At 33.0% G+C, this 23,587-nt stretch overlaps 3 protein-coding genes across 3 annotated transcripts in view; 2 read left to right on the forward strand and 1 right to left on the reverse strand.

Moving 5' to 3' along the window:
• Dna2 (DNA replication helicase/nuclease 2) overlaps positions 1-7,494 on the forward strand; it is a 12,904-nt gene extending 5,410 nt beyond the window's left edge. The window contains exons 10-23 of the mRNA XM_090114745.1: positions 70-190; positions 610-798; positions 1,055-1,146; positions 1,291-1,432; positions 1,822-1,956; positions 2,145-2,311; positions 2,528-2,633; positions 2,870-3,005; positions 3,173-3,262; positions 5,035-5,138; positions 5,630-5,813; positions 6,101-6,268; positions 6,443-6,625; positions 6,887-7,494. Coding sequence (XP_089970871.1) covers positions 70-190; positions 610-798; positions 1,055-1,146; positions 1,291-1,432; positions 1,822-1,956; positions 2,145-2,311; positions 2,528-2,633; positions 2,870-3,005; positions 3,173-3,262; positions 5,035-5,138; positions 5,630-5,813; positions 6,101-6,268; positions 6,443-6,625; positions 6,887-7,087 — 2,018 coding nt within the window. The 3' untranslated portion in view covers positions 7,088-7,494. The remainder of the gene's footprint in view (positions 1-69; positions 191-609; positions 799-1,054; positions 1,147-1,290; positions 1,433-1,821; positions 1,957-2,144; positions 2,312-2,527; positions 2,634-2,869; positions 3,006-3,172; positions 3,263-5,034; positions 5,139-5,629; positions 5,814-6,100; positions 6,269-6,442; positions 6,626-6,886) is intronic.
• Positions 7,495-7,704: 210 nt separating this feature from the next.
• Positions 7,705-17,852, forward strand: cin (Molybdenum cofactor synthesis protein cinnamon). The gene is made up of 10 exons (XM_090114190.1): positions 7,705-7,783; positions 8,170-8,931; positions 12,796-12,950; positions 13,618-13,759; positions 13,927-14,006; positions 14,255-14,361; positions 15,615-15,774; positions 16,045-16,156; positions 16,556-16,761; positions 17,126-17,852. The coding sequence occupies exons 1-10, from the start codon at positions 7,747-7,749 to the stop codon at positions 17,264-17,266; spliced, it is 1,902 nt and encodes a 633-aa protein (XP_089970316.1). The 5' UTR covers positions 7,705-7,746; the 3' UTR covers positions 17,267-17,852.
• Positions 17,853-18,149: 297 nt separating this feature from the next.
• CHOp24 (transmembrane p24 trafficking protein CHOp24) lies at positions 18,150-19,948 on the reverse strand. The gene is made up of 4 exons (XM_090114191.1): positions 19,693-19,948; positions 19,267-19,448; positions 19,000-19,149; positions 18,150-18,351 (listed from the first exon to the last, which is right to left on the reverse strand). The coding sequence occupies exons 1-4, from the start codon at positions 19,829-19,831 to the stop codon at positions 18,202-18,204; spliced, it is 621 nt and encodes a 206-aa protein (XP_089970317.1). The 5' UTR covers positions 19,832-19,948; the 3' UTR covers positions 18,150-18,201.
• Positions 19,949-23,587: the final 3,639 nt, after the last annotated feature.

The raw sequence follows: 23,587 nt of genomic DNA on the forward strand, positions 1-23,587 counted from the left end.
AATGTTGTAATTATTTGAATCTATTTAATTTACCTATTCTCATGTAATAAATGAGTTTTTTATTTTTAGAAGAAGTGTTAGATATAGAAGACGCATCCCAGGTTCTGCAACAATCACTGCCGGATCCTGTTCATCACGAAGGTGCATGCACGAAATGCCCTTATTTGACACTCTGTTCCATACATTTGTGGTGTGTTTTTAAATTTATTTATTCTTTGCACCATTCATATCAAAAAATATTAAGTTTCTTCAGCATAATACTATATTGTAACGCTTATAAGAAAACTCTGCCTAATATACGCGAAGGCAGAGTTTTGATTCGGACAATGTGTGAGTGAGATTGGGAATCTAGTTGTTCATTGTTATTTGATTGATTTATTTAATTTGTCTCTGATTTTTCTCTGATTTGTAAATAGAAGACACAGGCTCCTGAAAAACAGTTCTTACTATCTTAGGAGCCTGGGTCGCTCTAATTTGTTAAATGTTTTAAGTGAAATAAATGATTTATTTATTTATTTATTTATTTGACATGACATTATTTTAAAGTATAAATATAAACTAACTGCTGTTAATACATGTATTTTATTTTTATTTATGGAACTGTTTCAGGCATACAAACGACGTGAAAGTCTCAGACTCGCATCCATTAACTAAACTAAGAAATCTTGCTCTTGGGCATTTAGAATCGACACATGTCACTTACTTCCTGCATTGGACCAGTTTGTTAAAGCTTGAAGAAAAGGCACAAATGTCCAATTCTCCTTTACACGCTTTGTGGACGGATAGTGCTGAGAAAAGGTGAATATGATTGGTTATTTATTTAATAAGAATTTTGTATTATATTATAATTTACCGGCAGATATTTGTGCATAGAACTTTATTTGATTTGATATCAACAACTATTTCAAATTGATATGTAGAAAAAAAATCGATCACCACAAGTCGCGGGAGTGATTCTAGTCAGGTATAGTTCTATGGGTTATTCGGTAAACAAGCAAGTCAAACATTAACGATTTTGTTTATTAATGAACAAGATGTTAATAATATTTTTCAGAGCCAAGCGGGGTACTTGCGCAGCGAATTTGACGTTAAAATCAGTAAAATTATTGGAGGACAGATATGCACATGTTTTTGAACGAACGAAAGGTTTGTTATTATACTTTAATTTTTATTAAAAGATACATTATTTAAATATTATGTACCCCTGGATTCTAGATAATGTTACTTATTTATACATTTGTCTTACATTCATATTGATTCAATAATTTTACTTTCTTTAAATATTTATAGGCGACGAATTGCCAAGTACAAAAGCAAGCGATGGACCAAAGGAGGGCGAATTTTCTATAGTTAGTGTTGAGGACAGACCGTGGATTGCCGCTGGAGTCGTCACTGTGGCTAATCAGAATGAAATACATATACATCTAGAGAGGTCTGTACTCGTTACTTGTCTTATCTATACTACTGATATTATAAAGCAGTTTGTTTGTACGCGCTTATCTCAGGAGCTACTGCCGTTTTAAAAAATGTGTTAGATAACCCATTTTCGAAGAAGACTATAATATCATCACGCTAGGACCAACAGGAGCGGAGCTACGCGTGTGAAACCGAGGGGCGCAGCTAGTTTGTTATACATCTGAAATAGATTATGTTAAAAATAAACTAGATCGGTTTTATTTATCTTCTTTATCATTTTAACTTTTTAAGGGATACCCAAGGACTCCCTCATTAGATAATAATGGAAATCTGTTCATCGACTTATAGTATATTGGGATAAAACACACACTTTTGTGACCTTTGTTGATAAATTGTTGTTTTTAGGAACCTCGGTTTGCGCCTCAGTAAAACCACAAAGTTTCATATAGACACGTATGAATCATACGCTACAACAGTACAGAATCTAACTAATTTAGGGGTTCTCATGGAAGATAGCGACAGAGCATTGAGATTAAGGAAGTAAGTATTTTTTGTAAAGTAAATAGTGTATTTAAAAGTATTTAAAAAACCGTGCATTTTGGTAAAACAAAGTTTCTATTTGTGATATTATGATTTACCGACAAACTGAAAGCAACCTAAACAGCTATGTTAATATTAAATATTTAAAACCTTTAAACTTAAATCCCAAAAAATAATTATATTTCCAGGCTTATAATCGACAAAGAGTCACCAGTTTTTACACAGAAATTACCAAGAGAAGTTGGTAGACTTGGGTCCAAATTAATGCGTAGTTTGAACATTGAACAACAGCGCGCTGTGTTGAAGGCCCTCGCTGCTAACGACTATGCTTTGCTTCAGGGTTTGCCTGGCACTGGTAAGAATATTTTACGAGCTTTAAGCTAAGTTACTAATCTACAAATGAATCTATCTTATACTTCTATAAACTGTGTATAGGATAGATGACTGACTTTTTGCGAATCGTTGTTGTTTGGTAAATTTAATTCCATGTCTCGTTCACCAGAACTTTGACAATACTGAATATTTCTGAAAAAATATGATAAAATGCCAAGTTAAGTGTAACTTTTTACAGGTAAAACTCAAACAATCAGTGTCCTCATACAAATGTTGGTGGCGCTCAAACAACGTGTGTTGGTCACTGCGCACACTCATTCCGCTGTTGATACGGTTTTAGCAAGGTAGGTATTTATTTTAGTTCAACCATTTCTCTATACTTTAGTATTCATTCCTTCTTTATCAATCGCTACAAAAATATTTTTTTTTCAATAACATGTATTCGATTTCGATGTATATTTTTTAAATAATCAAAATAACCAAAAAATTAATTCCATGAATTCAGCTAGATTTTTTTTTAATTAATATTTTTCTTTTGTCACTAAGGTAACATCTTTAATAGTAACTAATTATTTGATAGGTTACCAGATTCTCTACGCGTGATGCGGTTAGGTTCCACATCACGTGTCACACACAAACTTTTAGAAAAAACCGAAGCAAAACTGACGAAAACCTGCACGACTGCCGAGGAACTAGCAAACATTTATGATTCCATGGTAATCATGACTTTTTATTTTTTTTTAATGCGACTAATTAAACTTTACTATTTGAAAGTTATAGCAAAAAAGGTCTTGGTGGTAGTCATTTTAAAATGACTGTTTATTTGTTTCATTATAAAAACATTTGTGTCATTAATATGTAAATATATACTTAATTTCCATAGGAAGTGGTTGGAGTGACATGTTTAGGCGCGAACCACGCACTACTGTCCAAAACCACGTTCGATGTTTGTATCGTTGATGAAGCTACTCAGGTGGGCAATTGAATTTGTATAATCAGTACTATTATAGTAAGCAGAACTATACTCGGATTTTTAATTAGATAAAGTAAACTGACAGCAGCTAATGTCACTTTGTAAAATAATGTTGCCACATTTAAAGTAATAGTGAGGAATTCAGTTCTCATTCAATCAGATGAATGAACAATGACTGTGAATAGTTCATCATTTCAAACTATAAAATAACATTATTTCTAATTATAATATATAAAGCTACATAAGATATAAGTTACTAGTAGAGTGTAATTATAATCATTTTTTTTATTTTTATTGTTACGCTGTTTACGTTATTGTTTTTGTAATTTTTTCGTTAATTGTAACTAATTACGTTGTGTTTGTTGTCATTGTTGTGTTTATTTGATGTTATATTGTTACAAACTAAATATTCACTAGACGATCGATTCAATTTCATTCATTCCCGATTTTCAATCATTCACTTTGTGACAACGCTATTTTTATTTCATCAAAAACTGACAACACAGAAAACGTCAGTTTACTTTATCTAATTAAAAATCCGAGTATAATCTATACTTATAATAAATCTGTAGAGAGGCCAATTCTGTACATGAAATATATTAAAAAAAAAACTATGAAGGGGTGATAAGGGATCGCTACTGATGCCAAAAATGCAATCAGTAAAATTTTTGTCTGTCTGTCTGTCTGTATATTCGTTATAGAAACAAAAACTACACGACGGATTTTAACCAAATTTGGCACAATTTTTCTTCATACTCCTGGGCAGGTTACAGTAAAAGAATCATGTAAATCGGTGTAGAAACACCAAAGTTATACATGAAATACGCCATCGCGCGAGAATATAGTAGAATCATGCCATAAGGATTATTTTTGTGTATCAGTTGCCGCGTTCGACGCGCTTCGCGGCGGGAGCTATAAAAAGGCGGCGGGTCTGCACCCGTTTCGCGTTGTCACGGCATCACGTGTGAACGGCTGAACCGATTTCGATAATTCTTTTCTATTATATTCATTGAAGTACGAGGATGGTTCTTATGTTGAGAAAACGTAAATATGTACCACGGGCGAAGCCGGGGCGGACCGCTAGTTTAAACTAATATTATAAAGCTGAAGAGTTTCTTTGTTTGTTTGAACGCGCTAAACTCGGGAACTACGGGTCCGATTTGAAAAATTCTTTCGGTGTTAGATAGCCCATTTATCGAGGAAGGTTATAGGCATCACGCTACGACCAACAGGGGTGGAGCCACGGGGGTGAAACCGCGCGGAGCAGCTAGTTATAGTATAAAGAGAACAAGTAGGCCGTCTCCGTGTCCCGGTGTTTATCTGTACTCGCGAGGGGCAGTGTGCGTCAAGCTTTCGTACGTATATGAACGGGCGGCCGCATACATACAATTTTGTTCGAAGATAACTTACTTATTCCCTTAACCCTTTGTACTATGGTAGGCACTAGTCATTAGTGCAGCTGATGCTGGTGTTATGAGAAAATTGAGTAATAAATAATATACATATAATCTAAATCTGTTAATTAGTCTGATATTCTGAAAACCGTTCATCGGTGGAAATTGTTTATTTACATATGTCTATTTAAATAGACAAGAACAAAACTAACAAGAATAAGAATAAAATGTGTATGAGCGACGTCTACCGCACATTAATACATCACGCGCATAAAACCTGGAATAAGAAGTTACTAGTTAATTACTGTAAAAAGAACCAAGTCTACTATCAATTTTTCTCTTAAACAATACAATTATTCTCTTAAACCATTATTTTAGGTGCTACAATGCACAGTTTTGCGGCCACTGTTTGCCGCTAAGCGTTTTGTGCTGGTCGGCGATCCGGAACAATTGCCACCCGTTGTTAAAAGTAAAGCTGCCAGGTATATTTCATATTGTAATTATTAAATAACATTGTTTATTTATTAATGTGTAAATGCGTGATCCTTTTTAATAAATAACTTATAAGTTTTATTTGATACGCGCTGCCGACTTGTTTATCAACATCCAATGTTTATTTATTTATGCTGTACACCATAATTTTATACAATAATAACACACAGGCACATATGTACGAAAGGGCGGCATTTATTGCTCAAAAGCAATGTTGTAGAAATAACGAATTTGCGCACCTTTCTTTATCCTTTAAGATTCCCATAGAAGAGCGATCATGATTGCAATCAATAATCAACTCTTCCGTGCTACATTGATGAATATCGAATTTTTGTGTGGCTAGAGGGGAGGAGGATAAAAAAAAAATGTAAAATTGCAAACAATTGTGATGTAATTGTAAAACTTATATATGATTGGTCCCTAGATCTCTATGCTTAACATACATTTGTGTGGACAGTATTTATCAAATAAACGTTTTTAGGCGCCTAGGCATGGAAGAGAGTCTGTTCCATAGACTGATGAGCGAAGACTCAACAAGTACACTACGGTTACAATACCGTATGAATCAAGCCCTCGTCGACATTGCTAATAAAGTGGCGTATAACCAGAGACTTAAGTGTGCTAACCAGAATGTTGCTGAATCTAAAATGAGTATTGATGTGAAGGTAAGAATTTATTATTGTAATTAATAAGTATTTAAATGTCTTCTTGTGGGATTTATATACTATCGTGCCATAGACAAAAATATTGTAATTGCAAGTTGTATACATTGCAACTATAGGAATTTTACAAAGTGAAAGGAGAAATATAATATTTGTGCTTTAATACTCTTTACCTAGTTTGGTTTTTGTTATTTTCGAACATTTGCCTTTGAGTAAACCTAGAATATATATAAGCGATCCTTCATTTAAGTTCTACTAATTTGAATTCTATATTGTGTTTTTGTTTACAGAAAATATCAAGTAGTATGCCCTGGATTCAGACTGCTTGTAGTAAAGAAAATGATGACGCAGCAATATTTTTCAACATGGAAGCGGCAAAATTAAAACAGGTTCATAAAGCGCTTACAAATATAGACGAGGCTTGTGTTGTCTATGCGCTAGTTGAAGCTCTTATTGAGGTAAAAATCTATTTTTACAAGGTACTTGAAATTTCAGATTAAAATTTTGAGAATTATATCCATTTCAAACAGAGTACTAAGTTTGTTTATAAATATTTAATATATGATAACTAGAAAATTGTTGGATTCTTGTGGTAAATTCATAAGTATTAACATTTTTTTTATGATTACCAGGGTGGTGTACAAAACTCTGATATAGGTATAATAGCTCCGTATAGAGACCAAGTATCCCTATTACATAGAAGCCTAGATTCACACAAAATAGAAGTCAGTACCGTCGACCAGTTTCAAGGGAGAGATAAGTCTGTTATAATATATTCGTGCACAAGACGGGAGTTGCGAGATGACAAAGTAAAGGTGAGGAAAATATGTGCAATATTTATCAAAGATACTTATTGTATTATGCGATGGTATTATGAATATGAATTATGATAACTGTTTGTTTTTATATAGTAATTTTTCGCTATAAGGCAAAACACAGCATGCATTGCATTATTGAATGTTTTCTAAATTTATATCTATATAATAAATAGGCATCAGGTTGATTAAAATTTCCTATGCCTCATTTTTTGCACAAAATATACCTATATTATATAAAAAACCCTTTTTCATTAACAGGATGGGGAGGTTCTGAACGACCAACGTCGTTTAGCCGTAAGTGTGACTCGAGCGAAACACAAATTTATAGCAATCGGCAATGAGCGAGTTCTAAGAAGATATAAACCCCTTTCACAATTAATAGATACGTGTAAAGTTATTCAATTGGAACCTTCTGTTGTTGATCATTTGTTAAGTAAATATAAAGACTGTGTGAAGTAAATATAAAATAATCATGTTATATTTTTAATGATACTTAAGTTTAAATGAATAGACTATGGAGTGTATTGTGATTATGTTGTAAGACTATGTCATTCTGATTTATTAGTTTTCGTTTAATCAGTGTTATCTATTAATTTATGTAGAGGTCAAGTCTAAATAAAAATGTTCCTGCCATACTTGACTGCTGACTTGAAATTGTGTTATGTGTTAATATTGTTAAAAATTATGTGTGATTATATTGTGAAAAATTATGCAAAAGTATTAAAGTATTTTTCAAGTTCCTACATATGTTTTTTTTTATGTATAACCTAAGTATAAGCTATTGCAACATTATGATTGTTTTGCACATTTGTTGTAATAAAAGAAGTAATTTCTATGATACTTAATTTCGTCACAAGCACAACCATAATATTATGTATTGTTTACATTGGATTCATATTTTCATTTTAAGAAGAGCGGCAATTTTGAATTTCGATTGTATTGTTGGATTGACGTTTGTCACCTGTCAATATGTCTGATGTCAACTCTCGTTGAGAGAATGCTATATTGCTATTGTGATTGGCGATTGCTATTGTTAATTGAATTCATCTATTGAGTTATTGACTTCGCAGTTCGCAGTTCGCACAAAGTTTTCAGTAGTTTATTTGCGGTTTGCACCTATGAACGGTTGCGTATCAAAGTGCAAATTTAGTTTAGGTATTATATAGAATTGCGTAAAGTTATATTGCTGCTGTGCCAAAACAAAAATAGAGGGTATATTTTTAGAAACGCATAAATTGTATGTTTGTTTTGATTAATAAGTAATTAAAACCAGTTAATACTTATATTTTAAAGTAAAATATTTAAAAATTGAAAATTATATATTTCATCATATTTTGAATTAACCTTGATAAGTTTCTGGTAATCTTCAAAAAATATTTTGTTCTATTTATTATACAATATTTATGATAAAATTAATATTGACCCAAATCTTTGTTTATTTAATAGATAAAAATTATGTTCGAAGCACCCTTATCAGATAAAGATGACACTCAAAATAATTTTGGGAATAAGACTTGACTATTAGGAGTTCTTCATTTCAGATACATGCATAATGGTGAAGAGTGTTGTGATTATCACAGTAAGTGATACTTGCTTCAAAGACCATTCTAAAGATGAGTCGGGCCCAGCATTGGTTCAGCTGGTAAAGGAAAAGTTTCCCGATGCCTACATACACACCATCATTATACCAGACGAGAAGGAAATTATAGAGCGAGAGCTCAAGTACTTTTGCGACTCAAACGTTGATTTAATTTTAACAACAGGCGGTACAGGGTTAAGCAGTAGAGATGTAACTCCAGAGGCTACCAAAGCTGTGATCCAACGGGAAGTACCAGCAATACCTATAGCAATGACCCTAGAAAGTTTAAAAAAGACACCAATGGCAATGCTCTCCCGGGCAACAGCAGGAATAAGGGATAGAACATTAATTGTAAATTTTCCTGGTAGTAAAAAAGCTGTTATTGAATGTATTGAGGTTGTGAAGCCTGTATTGTCTCATGCTGTTTCTCTGCTAGCTAATGATCTAGCGGAAGTCAGATTAGTCCATGATAAAATGCAAGCAGAAGATGGTTGTCCGCACAAAATGAGTAAAGTTGATATCAGTAAGGTGGCTTTGAGAGATCGGGAATCCCCATACCCCATGTTGGAAATGTCAGTAGCATTCAATACTGTTGATGCCGTGATGATGCAATGGATAGAAGGTGTGGAAATGGTAGCTATAGAAGACAGCATTGGACGTGTAGCAGCCCAAGCAATTTTGGCGAAAGAACCAATGCCGCCTTTTCCAGCTTCTGTCAAAGATGGTGAGACCATTTATGCATTACTTTAAATTTTTAAATAACTTAAGACTTCTTATTTAATTAATGTGCTATCAAGTTTTAATAATTTATAATTATATGTATGAAGTTAACCAACATTGTTATCTAAATTGGTCCCATAATAATACTGTTTCGCCTTCAGTGATAAACATTACTTTTGTAAATATTTGGGTACTTAGTTTAATTAAACAGGTAGAGCAGTATATTTTAAAGACATCATTTTAAGTAGTGTTAAATGATATTAAGGGCTTGGTCTAGTAGTGCAAACAAATGCATCCTGTCATCCTATATGTAAATAATACAAATGTACTAAGGGAAAATTGCTCCACTTAATTTTTAAAAATTAAATCATCCGTATGCATAATTTAATATTCGTAATAAGTACCAAAAATGACAATTTGAAACAATTTTCGTGAAAATTACACCGGGTGATTTTTTTTTATCAGTACACAAAATTTGCGAATACTTTCTATTGATATCTTCAACTTCATGTTTATATAACTGATCAACTTTTACAAAGAAATTTGGACGAAATATAAAAAAAAATAAGCTTTCCATACAAAATGCATAACTCTATACATTTTTTTCGACCTAAGTTTCTTAGTGAAAGTTGTTCAGTTTAACTAATAAAACGGATAAACAAATTTTGTATATAATAAAAAAATGTAATGTTTGTGTTAAAAAATTATAAAATAGAAAAATACGCAAATGAAAACAAAAGATAATATTTATTTCTGACTAGCTTCCGCCCGCGACTCCGTCCGCGCGGATGTCGGTCTTCGCGTCTGCTACAGATTTATTATATTATGTATAATATATAGATTTATATTGATAAACCTAATTAATCTTTTGCTAGCATTCTGATGCTTTATCGGTTGCACTGGATTTATTTCTTTTTTTTTTCAATCGCTTGAATGATATAGGATGGGTCCTTGATGGGCATCGAATGCTGAAGTCTCGAATCAATCAATTCTGACAGTAGGCAATTTATGTAAAATCTTGATACTGGTCCATCATTTTATTTTGCCTAAACGTTACATAATTTTTTATATATTCTATATTTAACGAATGATTCACTCCAGTCTAAACAGCAAATAAGCAGACTTCTGCTTCTGCAACGTTTAGTTGCACAAGCAGAAGTCTGCTTATTTGTATTTCAAAAGTGTTATTTTTTGCATTGTATTTCAAATATTATTTTTTTTTTATTTTTAACCGCATCTTCCGCATTCATGTCTTTTGCCGGAATTAGACATTTAACTTCTACTAGTCCCATTTTCCCTTTTTGATATGGGAGTGTATAAAGTAAATTTTTTAGATATTTCTCGTTATACTTTTAAAAAGTTATTATTGTCATTTTGCTCATTAGGTAAAGTAATTTCGATATCAGTTTTAAGTTTTTTGATACCTGCAATAATAACGTCATAATCGCCTGCACATACTTATCGATTACACCCTGTAAACAATCCACCATCCACATTCATAATGTTTTCCTGTCCTCCTCTCCTTTACACTGTTCACCGATACATTTGAAATGAGTAAATCTGCTACCACTGAAGGATGTTTCATTGTGATCAGCAAATTTTCACCACTGTTGTCGATTATTTGTTTTTCATTTTTAATCAGCAATTGGGAATCATCAGTTTTGTTTTTTGCAGATTGGTGATGTACCCTAACAATACGTCGAAAAGGGAAAGCATCAACGAATTATCGTTTTCGTCCTCTTTTTTTATTCTTCGCGTCTCTGTTACTTCTGTTTGTTTAGTTCTCAACACCCACTGAATTTTCTATGTTATTGTGATCTTCCATTACATCTGAGTTTTGATGATGTGATGATAATCCATTCGTTTTAATATTGGTACTTAGAGTTGGTAGACTAAACTAGAAATGGCGGACTAAATTTGTCAGCGCGTCTGTAAGATCAGAATATAAAACCAACATCCTGTATTTAAGTTACAAAATTAATAATCAAACAACATGCCGCTACGTTGAAAATGACTAGAAGAAAAAATTAAAACACCTCGGATCAATTTTGGAGTAAACAAATTATTTTCCCCGTATGGGGATTTCCCCGGATGAACTTGGGAAGTTCAAGTTCTCAATACAAGTTTATATTATATTTCGTATTTCTCAAACGAAAAATAAACATTTTTGGAACTTCAAAAAAATTATATTATAAGAAAATTTATGAGCTTACTTTAGTTTTAAAGAAATATACATCCCTTTACTGACACCCCGTAAAATAAAGAAATTGTTGCCAATCACCTTTGCAATCTATTTGGTTTCATTAACTTTATGTTCGAAGATAATTTTTTTTCTAGTAGTTACACGCGTATTTTTTTCGTTTATTTTCCATATCGAAATCAAATGTTTAAAAATACGAATATTTGCACAAAACTAAGATAAAAATAATCAATTAACAAAAATATTAAATTTAATGAAGTAGAGCAACTTTCACTTCGGTATGAAGGAAAATCGAGCGTAGAGCACACGTCAGAACGCTCCGGCCCAAGGAGCGCGACTAAAGAAATTCGCTAGGATTTTTCATAATTATTTTAAATATTTTTTTAATATTTAAAGAATTATCAAAATTAAAAAAAAAAATTTAAAGGATTAATGGTCTTCAACCAACTCGAATAAATTAATGGAAAAAATAACTTTTAGCAGTATTTATCAATAGATTTTGTAAGGCAAAAAATGGGAAATTTAATGAATTTATAACGTTCTAATTAAGAAAATCATAAGTTTTTCGGCAATTGTATTCAGCAGTTTTTAATAACGACTATATAAGGATAATAATGCGCTGATCAGATTGTGTAAATTGTAATCGGTTGCAACGTAGTGAGTGCACAAACTTAGCTCGAAATGATTTTGGGGGAAAGAGACTTATCTTGAAGGCCTGATTAAGGTAACATAAAGTAACTTTATAAATGTGAAAAAATTCACGCGCATTGCGTATGTAACACTAATTGATATACAAGAAAAAAAAATTCAGTTTATCATTTCATTAGCCGGGAAAAAATTGTCAAATAACTTGTTGAAAACGCAATTTTGCTAGACTGCAGCCTTAAACTGAAAAACTGATGTGTGGGTGAAAATATGTAGAAAAACATTCCATGTTATTTAGCTTATTATATTATTTTCCTTAATTTCAATAGAAAATGTCTGCATATATCAATAATAATTAGAGCAGAACAGTATCAATGCTCACATACCATGACCAAACTTAATGATTGGCATGGTATACTTTGTACCTACTGGATAAACATTTTAATAAAAAAATAGGGGATGAAAGTTATTCTCAATATTTTTTTGGAACAGCAGACCACGCCCACTAACTAAATCTATAAATTAGTACTTAAAAACTATTTACTTTTCACAATGATTTCAAAACCGTTCAAGCGTGATGTTGACGCAATTGGTTAGCATTCAATTACCTAGAGGTATTAATATTTACTTTGTACGAAATTATTTTTTAAAGGACAACAATTGTTGTGTAATTTTGAGTAATTGTTAATAGTGTAGGCAGTAGGCACATATTCATCCCATACTGGGTACCTAGGTAAATTTTAAGGTAAATTGCAAATGTAGGGTAGTAATTAATTTCCAAAATTTTAGCTGTGTGTAGCTGTTGCCCGCGTTTTTACCCGCAGGTCTCCGCCATTTTTCATCATTGGAATAAGCCTTTTTTAACGTTAGGAAATGCATTTACGCATCCCCCTCGGCAGTTTTAATGTCCAAGGGGGAATCTCAAGGCGAATAGCGAATGTACTGTTTATATACCATCAAGAATGTAAACAGTGCATTCGCTTTAATTTCCAGAAATTAAAAAATAAAACAAATAATATTTAGGATACGCGTGTCTAAGCTACGACGGGGCGGGTATACGTCACGTCCGCTCGGTAGTGACGGCAGGCGACACGCCGCCCGCGCCTCTCGTGTCGGGCGAGTGCGCGCGCGTCAACACCGGCGCGCCTATACCGGCGGGCGCTGATTGTGTTGTGCAGGTATGTTCCTTCGCACTTTGCGAAAGGAGGCTGAAAGCGAAAATGGCGAAAAAATAGACTACAAGTTGTAACGACTAACGACACTTTGCTATAGTTGTGCAGCGTGCGCGTGTTTCTCTGTCTCTCTCTCTCTCTGTCATAGAGAAATTAAATTCCTTCCGTCCCTTGACACTTCTCAAGATTTAATAATTTTTTTACTGGTTGACCTGTTAATTTTCGTGTCATTTATTTATGATTCTCACCGTTTTAATATTGCTAGGAGTACGATAAACTCTCACCTTACAAACCTTCCTTGGACTAGGACAAAACATTTCAAAAGGCAAATCAACTAAAGAAGCTCAAAGTTCTCGAGTTTTATCAACGATCAGCAAGAAAAAAACTAGATATCAAAAAATTTATTGTAAATTCTCCCATGACTTATTTAAGTACTTACTTAGTTAATACATAAATAATGTAGAATTTTTTTTTTAGCATAACAGTATTTCACTGATTCATTAAGCCGTAATTAGCTGCTAAATCAAAACATTGATTGTTTTTTTTTTAACGATTTGATTAGATAATGTGAATAATTCAAATTGCATCATTTTTGAATGATTCGATAAGATAATTCAAATTGTAAACATATTATTATTATATTTATGTGTTCATTCTAAACATTTTATTATAGGTGGAAGATACAGCGCTAGTAAAGGCTTCTGACAATCATGAATCAGAGCTGGAGGTAGAAATATTAGTGGCTCCGAAACCTCACCAAGACGTACGCCCTATTGGTTTCGACATACCATTGGGTGCTATACTTCTAGAAAAAGGTATATAATCAAGCTACAATCTATTTAATCTATATCTTATCTAGATAATAACACAGACTAATAATAATATACTACGTATACAATATAATAATAATAATAATATTTAGTGGCTTAAAATTAGTCATAGGTATGAAAATTATTTAAACTTAAATTTAATCTCGTTCCAGGAGATGTCATAGATGCTGCAAAAATCGGTATCTTGGCAGGAGCTGGGTATCTGAAAGTGCCTGTTAGAACTCATCCTAAGGTTTGTTTAATTTATTAAAAGAAATGTACAAGAACTATTGGATTAAAAAGTTACTTTTTCTTACTTCAATAACTGACTGACCGGTTGGCTTGGTTGGTAGTGGTCCCCCTTCCAAGCCAGAGGTCGTGGGTTCGATTCCCACCCGGGGCAAATATTTCGTGATGAACATAGATGTTTGCTCTGTGTCTGGGTGTAATAAATACTTTTGTCCTGAAATATTTATTTATTAATTAATTTTTAACTTATAGGTATCGATATTGTCTACGGGTAATGAATTGCAAGAACCTTCGGATGAAGTTTTGCGTCCATCACACATTAGAGATTCGAATAGAATAATGTTAAAGATGTTGCTCAAGTAAGTTTTAAATTTGAATGAATTTAAAAAATCGGCATGGTGTTTAATTTTTAGTTTCATAGCATTTAAACTATTATTTAATGCGAAATTTTTATAGAAGAAAATTCCATCATGAGACTTAGATAAAGAGTATAACTCAAACGTTTATTTAATCAATTAGACTTCGTTTAAAAGCACGATTCAAAAGTGCTTTTAAACGCTTTACCATTTACCATCGAGTAATCTATAACTTCTCTTTATTATCTACTAGCTTACCGCCCGCTTTGTCTAAAACCTTATAAATTATATACTAAAACCTTCCTCTTGAATCACTCTTATCTATTAACAAAACCGCATCAAAATCCGATGCGTAGTTTTAAAGATTTAGGCATACAAAGGGCCATAGGGGCAGAGAAAGCGACTTTGTTTTTACCCGACTACGGCAAAGCAAAAGGAGGGTTATGATTTTGACAGGCTATGTATGTATGTATGTATGTATGTATGTATGTATGTATGTATGTATGTATGTATGTTCATCTGTTCCCTCGTAACTTCTAAACTTCTTATCAGAATTCGACAAATGACATATCATTAGAAGCGTCTTAATTGTCCGCTGGTTATAGGCTATATGGGGTTTCACAAAATCTAATGTGGCGCCCTCTAGCGGACAAAACATACAGAGTAAAAAAATAAAGTTAAGATAAATATGCCGTGTTTGGTATCGTTTGAAAGCTTTTTACTTGCACATTTTGAATATATATATATTACTAGCATTTGCTTGTGACTTTACCTGTATTCATGGGCTGATTGCATATAATTCACATCTTTTCGTTCCTAGCTTCTTTATTAGTTCATCAATTTAACTTTTGTCAATATTATGCGCCAAAAATACACTTTAACACCAAAATAGTACAAATAATAAAAAGTAAAACAACTAAAACCCAACTACGACAAAAAACGACGCTGAAAAAGTATAAAACAAGATTTTCAGAATTCCACTATGTAGAGATAAATTTTCATGTTTGGAAAGGCGTAGTCACACGTTACATACCTATATCTACCGTAGCACTTTGACAACGTGTGACTACGCCTTTCCAAACATGAAAATTTATCTCTACATAGTGGAATTCTGAAAATCTTGTTTTATACTTTTTCAGCGTCGTTTTTTGTCGTAGTTGGGTTTTAGTTGTTTTACTTTTTATTATATACTATGTAGTGATAGTTACAACTTTATTATGTAATAATAATGAAATATATTTAATCTTGTGTAACAGAGAGCACGGCTACGAAAGTACAGACTGTGGTATCGCACGCGACGAGCCAGGAGCTTTAGCGGCAGCCATTGCGCGCGCTTTACCCAATACGGATATCCTAGTCTGTACGGGCGGCGTATCTATGGGCGAGCGGGATCTGCTCAAACCGGTGCTCGTTAATGTGAGTATTTATTCACTTTTAAATGTATTCACTTGCAATTTTATATATTCTTTTTTAACTGGATAATAGTGACCTTAGAATATGGACTCTGAAACTTATTATAAGGTCGTTTTTAACATTATACCGAGGAAAGAGTGTTTCCTGGCCTGGCGTCTATGATTGAACGACTTATTCATGAACCTATCATACTTAATATAATTATATATTTAATTATTCATTACCAACTATTTATTTTTGTTTGTTTGCTATAATGTAATGAATTTTTTACAGGATTTCAATGCAACGATCCATTTCGGCCGGGTGCGCATGAAGCCCGGCAAGCCAAGCACATTCGCGACCTGCGTGTACCAAGGAAAAACTAAATTCATATTCGCATTACCAGGTGAATTATTAGGGAGGGAGAGTCCCTTAGTCTTCCCTTAAAATCTTTAATTTCTAAATGTACTCGCATAAAATAAACACTACAAAATATTACCATGACCGTGATTACCATGACGACGCGGTTGGCGCAGTGGTAACTGTAACAGTAGTAACTGCCTACTGAGCCGACGGTCCCGGGTTCGATCCCCGGTCAGGGCAAATATTTGTGTGATGAACTCAATTATTTGTTCTTGGGTCTGGGTGTTATTATCTATATATGTATTTATTAAATATTATATTTATCGTCGCCTAGTACCCACAACACAAGCCTTAATTGAGCTTACTGTGGGACTAGGTCGATTTGTGTAATAATGTCCTATAATATTTATTTATTTATTATTTATCTATTCTATTTGAACAGGCAACCCGGTATCAGCGTACGTGTGTTGCCTGCTGTTCGTGGTCCGCGCGCTGCGCCAGTGCACGCGGTACAGCAGCGAGTTCGCGCGCATGCGTGTGCGGCTCGCGCGTGACGTCACGCTCGACCCGCGCCCCGAGTACGCGCGCGCGGTGTTGGAGTTCCCGCCGGGGGATCAGCTGCCGGTCGCCACGGTGTTGGGCAATCAGGTTAGAACTCTTTAGTAACTATAGTGATTTTAATTTTTGTATTATTCATTATAAATTAGTAATTTTGAAATGAAAGGAGAAATTCAAACTCGCGACTAAATCGGTTGCGTTCCAAGTTAATAATAAATTATGCCGATGAATTTTATCACAATGCATATGAAACATTTTCTTAAATAACTTTTTCTTTTTTGAGAATCTATACTTAATAAGATGGACGGTAAAAATTAACGAAATCAATGAATTAATTATTGTACATGTTGCCTTTACATTATTACCGCCAGACTATGAATGAATTTACATCAATTATTATTAAATTACAAATCACGTAATAAATAAGTAATTACACATTCTATATCGTTTATAGTGCAGCAGTCGCTTACTCAGCGCAAGTGGGGCCAGTGTGCTGCTCGAACTACCAGGAGCTACAGAGAAGGTTAAACATCTACCCGCTGACACTATTGTCCCCGCTCTTATCACAGGAAGGATTGACTTAACTCGACCTTAGATATGTATACTTAGCATCTTTATACAAGAAAAATATAGTTATCACAAATTATTTGCGTTCCTTACAGTGATTAAATCACCAATTTTTGCAATGTAGTTTTTTAATTTCACTTTTGCGTTCCTTATAGTGATAAAATCACTAGTTTTTGCGATGTAGTTTTTTAATTTCACTATGCCAGTGTCTCATCACATACTAGATTTTTAACCAGTTTTATAATAAGCTCAATTAGTTTTAAAAAAGGAATAAATATCATTTGGTGTATTGTTGAAGATTTATGATATACTAGCTTCCGCCCACGACTTTGTACGTGCATCCCCGTTTTTCCCCGTTCCTGCAAGAATTTCGGGAAATCCTTTCTTAGCGGATGCCTACGTCCTAACATCTACCTGCATGCCAAATTTCAGCCCGATACGTCCAGTGGTTTGGGCTGTGCGCTGATAGATCACTATATCAGTCACCTTTGAGTTTTATATATATAGATTATTGTAGTATATCTTTAGATCTGATCAATATGCTCCGTGCTATAAGCACTGCTATTGTAATAAAATATATTTTATATTGTTTAATAAAACTATTTTGATAAATATTTATTTGTATTATTTATTACCAAATCAATTGTTTCAATTATGAAAAGTTTTTAAACAATTTAATCGAGTACCTTAAAAAAATCAACATTCTGTATATACAATTAAATATGTGCATATGTATTTATAAGCAATTTCATATTACAACAGTGCAATATGAAGACAAAAAATTACTTTTATATAAATTATAAACTGCCCAAAAAGAACTGAAAATCAACACTTCCACACATTTACATTTAAAAAACAGGCATCATTCACAAGATTCAATAAAAGATCTAGATTGTAGTCAAATAAATAGATTGTAGAAAAAAATCTATAATTTATTATTATAAAAACTATATATACTAGTATTTACACAACACGTTGGACTTCAAAGAACCTCTTGAGATAATAAACTTGTCCGACTGTCATAATAATGAGAACACAAGCTTCAAATGTTGACCACATCACTACACGCGAGTTTGTGCTTTCGTTGATGTCGCGATGGATTCGATCTCGCACCTGCAAAACAATTGAAATTACAACACATTCTTTGCATTTACTCAGCTGTACATAGCTATGCGTGAAACAAATTCACAGCCCATTAATAGACAAAGTAAATGTCTGATCTACTTAATTTGTAAAAAAAAAATTTATTCATCCACCAAAAAAAATTCAGATCTATCCTATACATTTAATAGGGCTATTGAATAATATTTCACTTCATTCATCTGATAAGATTATGGATAATCTAATAAGTACATAAGACAAAAAGTTATATATTACTAGCAAACCCAGCGAACTCCGTTTCGCCACCAGAGACACATATTCTTTGCTATAAATATATAACGGAGCCCGAGACCTTTCCAACGAATGCAAAACTGTGGAAATTGGTTTGTGTGTTCTGGAGTTATAGCATCAGAAAGGAATACCCGACTTATCTTTATATAGTAGATGACAAGATCTGTGAATAACAGACAATTTGAAAAAACAATCTATTTTAGACTATCTGAATGCAAAGATAGTAGTATGGAAATACAAGTGCATTCTATTTTTACTTTCTTAATAAGGCAAAGGAATATTTGGCTCAATGAAGATAATATAGCACCTACTCAACTTTAAATTAGTAAGCCATTTTTCTGAATGGGTTTTAGAGATGTTTCAACAAACCTGCATATACTCCTGTTCATGTTTAACAGTTTTGAGAGTAGTTCCCAATTCTTTTATCATGTCTTCAAGTTTGTTGTGATTGGCTTCATCTTCCTTCTCACCAGATTTTTTGCCAGGTGCATCTCCAATTTCGAAATTGAACATAACAACCTAAAAAAAAAGGTAAATTCAAATAATCATGAAATATTTCATTGTACAAATATTTTGATTTAAGGTTAAATAAGGTAATTCAACATATAATATATTTTTAATTGGATGCATTTGTACCTTGGGTGTCATTGTTGACATTTGATTGCTAAAGCAGTAAGTATAGCGGCCTGCTGTTGGAGCAGAGAATGTGTACATTCCAGAGGATTCTCTTTCTCCTTTATAAATGACTGCACCATCTGGTCCAGTAATTTTTACATCAATGTCTAAAAAGCCTCCTTCCGCTATTTCGAAAGTCAAACCTGTAAGAAAACAATGGTGTAAATGGAGTTTAACACGGTTATTATTTCTAAAGCAAACATTTACTGTAATTATATATAGAATAGAGCATGAGAAAGCTTAAGATAATGCGATGCTGTTAAAGATTTTTAAATTTGTATCTATGTCGCATGATATTAAAGAGCAAGTGTAGAAATTTATGTTTAAATTAACAAAAACGTGTCGTTTATACCTTCATTTTATCAAACTTTTAGCAATTGAACTTACCCATTTTTGTATCGGCTTCTACATTCTCAAAAAAACATTCTTCGGCATGAGCATCTACTGTGATCATATAACTGTTTCCTAAATTGATTAAAGCAAATACAGTCAATAGGAAAACTATACATCTTTTGCAGTTCTTCATTTTATTAAATTATAGTACTAATTTACACTAAAAACAGATTGTTTTCGTATTATTTTTCTTTCGCTTTCCAAGACTCCAACATCGGGCCACGTAATGACATAAGCTGTTGAACATGTCAAATAACTGTCATAGTCATACGTCACGAACAATTTTTGAAACGTTGACGTATTACAAAACGTTCAAAAGATATATTTTAATTGCCATCCTTCGAAAAAATTGAATTAAAATATAATGAATTGAATTCATTGGCATGCGTTCTATAGACGACCCCTTCAAAGGTTAACAATCAAACAATAAAAATATTAAAATAAGGTTCAGCCTCTCAAAGTCCATTAATGCATTGTAATCTGTGGTTGTGATGTACACCGTCGTTTTTTTTCTTTTTTTTTTACCTAATTCGAGACCTACCTTGCCTACTTCGATCAACACACAGATCATCAATACCTTGACGCGATCCATAATCTTGTCACACGTCCCGTGTATCTTTTTTTAACCTTACAAAACCACGTAACCTTTATTAACATTACAAAATGGGCTATTTATAAGAGTTCGTTTATAAGAGGACTTATATAAATCATATAGATTGCGATCGAATACTTCCTAAATTATTACACTTCACTGAATTAACTATGGAGAATCCACCCTGAACCCTCTTGCACTATGGAAGAATCCACCCTCAGTGGCATGATGCGTTGCTATTATAGAGAGCTATTATAGAGTAATTATAATATAATTTAATTATTATTTTCGTATGAATATGGACCATCGTTACTCCTACACTCTCCTACAAAACAAATTTGAATATAACTGACATCGCCACTTCCCTGGAACACTGGAACGGAAAAAAAATGTTTAGGTATATACCAATTCCTTTTTTTTAATTGTGTGAATAATTAATAATAGTTAACTATCAAATTCCTCCTGTATAATATATCTACCTGAGGGCCTAGTCAAGTGGCATATATACGCTTCATCTATACTTATAATTAGACATCGGATTATATGCACTAACAAAATGCCAAAATATGCATGCAAATATGCACTAAAAAAGGCCGAAATATGCACTAAAAACGACTGATATGCCTAAAATATGCACAATACAAAATCAAAAAACCTTTATTATTTTATATATTTAAATCAAAGATTGTACAAATACAGTGAAATTTTCATGAAATTTAGTATAGTTTTTGTGCCAATATACAATTAGGCATTTTTACCTAATTTTCGAGCGCAAATTTGTGACGTTTGTCACCCGCGAGCCCAGTGTTGCCACCTTAGACCTTTCCGGGCTAAATCTAGCCCTTTTTTGGAATTCAACCCATGTTTTAAGTTTTAGGGTAATCTAGCCCTATTTTGAATAGCTCAAAATTTACTTAAAATGGAGCCCATTTTGTAATTTTTCGCCATTTTACTATGCCAAAATAGGGTTTGTTTACTCGCTGAGCGTTCTGATTGGCTAATAAAGGTTAGTCGACCAATCAAAACTCCCGTTACTTAACGAAATATGCACTATTGGGGAAAAAGGCAAAAATATGCACTAACGCCGTAATTAGCGAGTTTTATGCATTTGCATATGCAAATATGCAAATGCATATAATCCGATGTCTACTTATAATATTATTATAAAGCTGAAGAGTTTGTTTGTTTGAACGCGCTACACTCTCGGGAACTACTGGTCCGATTTGAAAAATTCTTTCGGTGTTAGATAGCTCATTTATCGAGGAAGGCTATAGGCTATATACCATCACGCTACGACCAACAGGAGAGGAGCCACGGGGGTGAAACCGCGCGGAGCGGCTTGTTTCTGATAAGGTTGAGCATAGAGTTCATGTAAATTAATAATATTTTACGTCAATCAATTATTTCATCCTTGAAGTAAGTACCATGTAAGTACTATCTGTTGGCCAAAATATTTCAGTCTCGTATTTTTAATTTTCATGGTCTTCTATTGCATTAAATTGTGTAAGCTCATATAGATGAGCACTTAGATTACAAAATAAAAGGGATGACCAAACAGTTTTCATGGTATTTACTTTTAACTTTTAAGCTATTTCTATTTGTCCATGCTATTACTTAGTTTGTGCTATTACATAGCTTCTATCGCGGGCCTTGAGCGCGGGGACCGAATGCAGAAATTCCGTAACGAAAATACCTCACGCTTCCCCCCCTCCACGGGGACGGGCACGGAGGTGTGGCTTAAAGACATCTATCTCAATGGTAAAAATACGTTAACTGAAAACGGAATTAATGCTTATTGACTACTTAAGTATTGAATACAATATACATAATATATTATATGTATCAAGTTTCTTTAATATGTAAATCTCTTGTGAATCTATTGTTCAATCAAACATGATTTTTGTCGGAACATAGCTCTCCGACAAACTTAAAACCTGAAAGCGCGGATGATGGAATCGTGGTATTTGGACCTTATTCTGAAGATATTTTAAAATAATTTGGAAAATCCAAAAGTGCACGCCTCATAATTTTTTTTTAATAAATATTTATTAATTATTATTTTTGTTTATTTAATAACAATTAAACCACATCGAATCAGACCCTGAAAAATGAAAGGGTTCTATTCCTGAGCATACTCAAGCGTAAGAGAAAAAAAAAGACTCGATTAGTAAAGTATTTCGGTCGCTATCGTGTTAACAAGAAAAAGGATCCGCACATACAGACACACGGACGTCCAAGACAGAACTTTTTTAAACTGTTTTTTAACTAGTTTAAATAACAAAAATGACATCAAAAATATCATGAACGTTAAAAATAGTGTTTTTTCTTAATATGTGTGTGTATGTATTATCTTACAAGTGCAATGTATGATACATAAAGACATTTAAAGTTTGAAAAATCAGATGTTTTGCGCGAAGTGACAGTAGTACCCACCTCAACGCTTCGCTTATGAGGCGTGCAATATAGGGGAATAATAAATCGAGCGACTGAAAATAAAGTGAGCGACTGATTATGAGATACTGATTTAATAACTTGAGCGGTATGAATTTGAGTAATCGACAAATAAACTAAACAAGCAACGAATATTACTTCATAATAAAATATAGATTGAGTGTACTAAAGGTCGAGGATTGTGATTATTGATATATTAGAATTCTAACTGCGTGATTACATTACTATATGAGCGACTAAATTACTAGTTGAGCGAATAGATTTAACTAAGTGAGCGCCTAAATTATGTTCATCTAGAGCGACTAAAAACACTGGAATAAATTGTTCAAATAGTTATTTGATAAAACTTTCAAAAACAAATTGAACTGATAGTACCTACCATGTACCTACTCTGTCCATTATAGTATTTTTCAAAGTGATTTTTCTATTCGAAATGCCTCAATTAAGATAAAATGCCACTCAGTATAAATAAATCCATATAAATCATATGCCAAATAATGAATATAATACAAGACGTAATTTTGTCACTCAAACAATTATTACTTAGGTCGCTCAAATATTATGAAGCTGCTCATTTTGTATTTTATGTAACGCAAATTAATGTTTGTTAGTTGCTGATCTATTAATTTTTCATGGCTCGCAGTAATCGATCATTAATTAATGATCTAAGCTCGCAGTCAGTCGCTCACTTAGTAATTCTGTTACCCCAATTAATTATTTTTGATAACAAAAACTTTAATTTACAGTCACTCGTTTAAATACTACCCTTTTAAATATATTAGAGATGACTTAATATTGATACATAAAATGCTAATTGGAAATAGTTAGGTAAATAGCGGTAGACTA

This window comes from Colias eurytheme, chromosome 21 (genome assembly GCF_061535395.1).
Source record: "Colias eurytheme isolate Ceu_HAF_F1 chromosome 21, ilColEury1 Martin Lab GWU primary, whole genome shotgun sequence".
Taxonomy (NCBI): domain Eukaryota; kingdom Metazoa; phylum Arthropoda; class Insecta; order Lepidoptera; family Pieridae; genus Colias; species Colias eurytheme.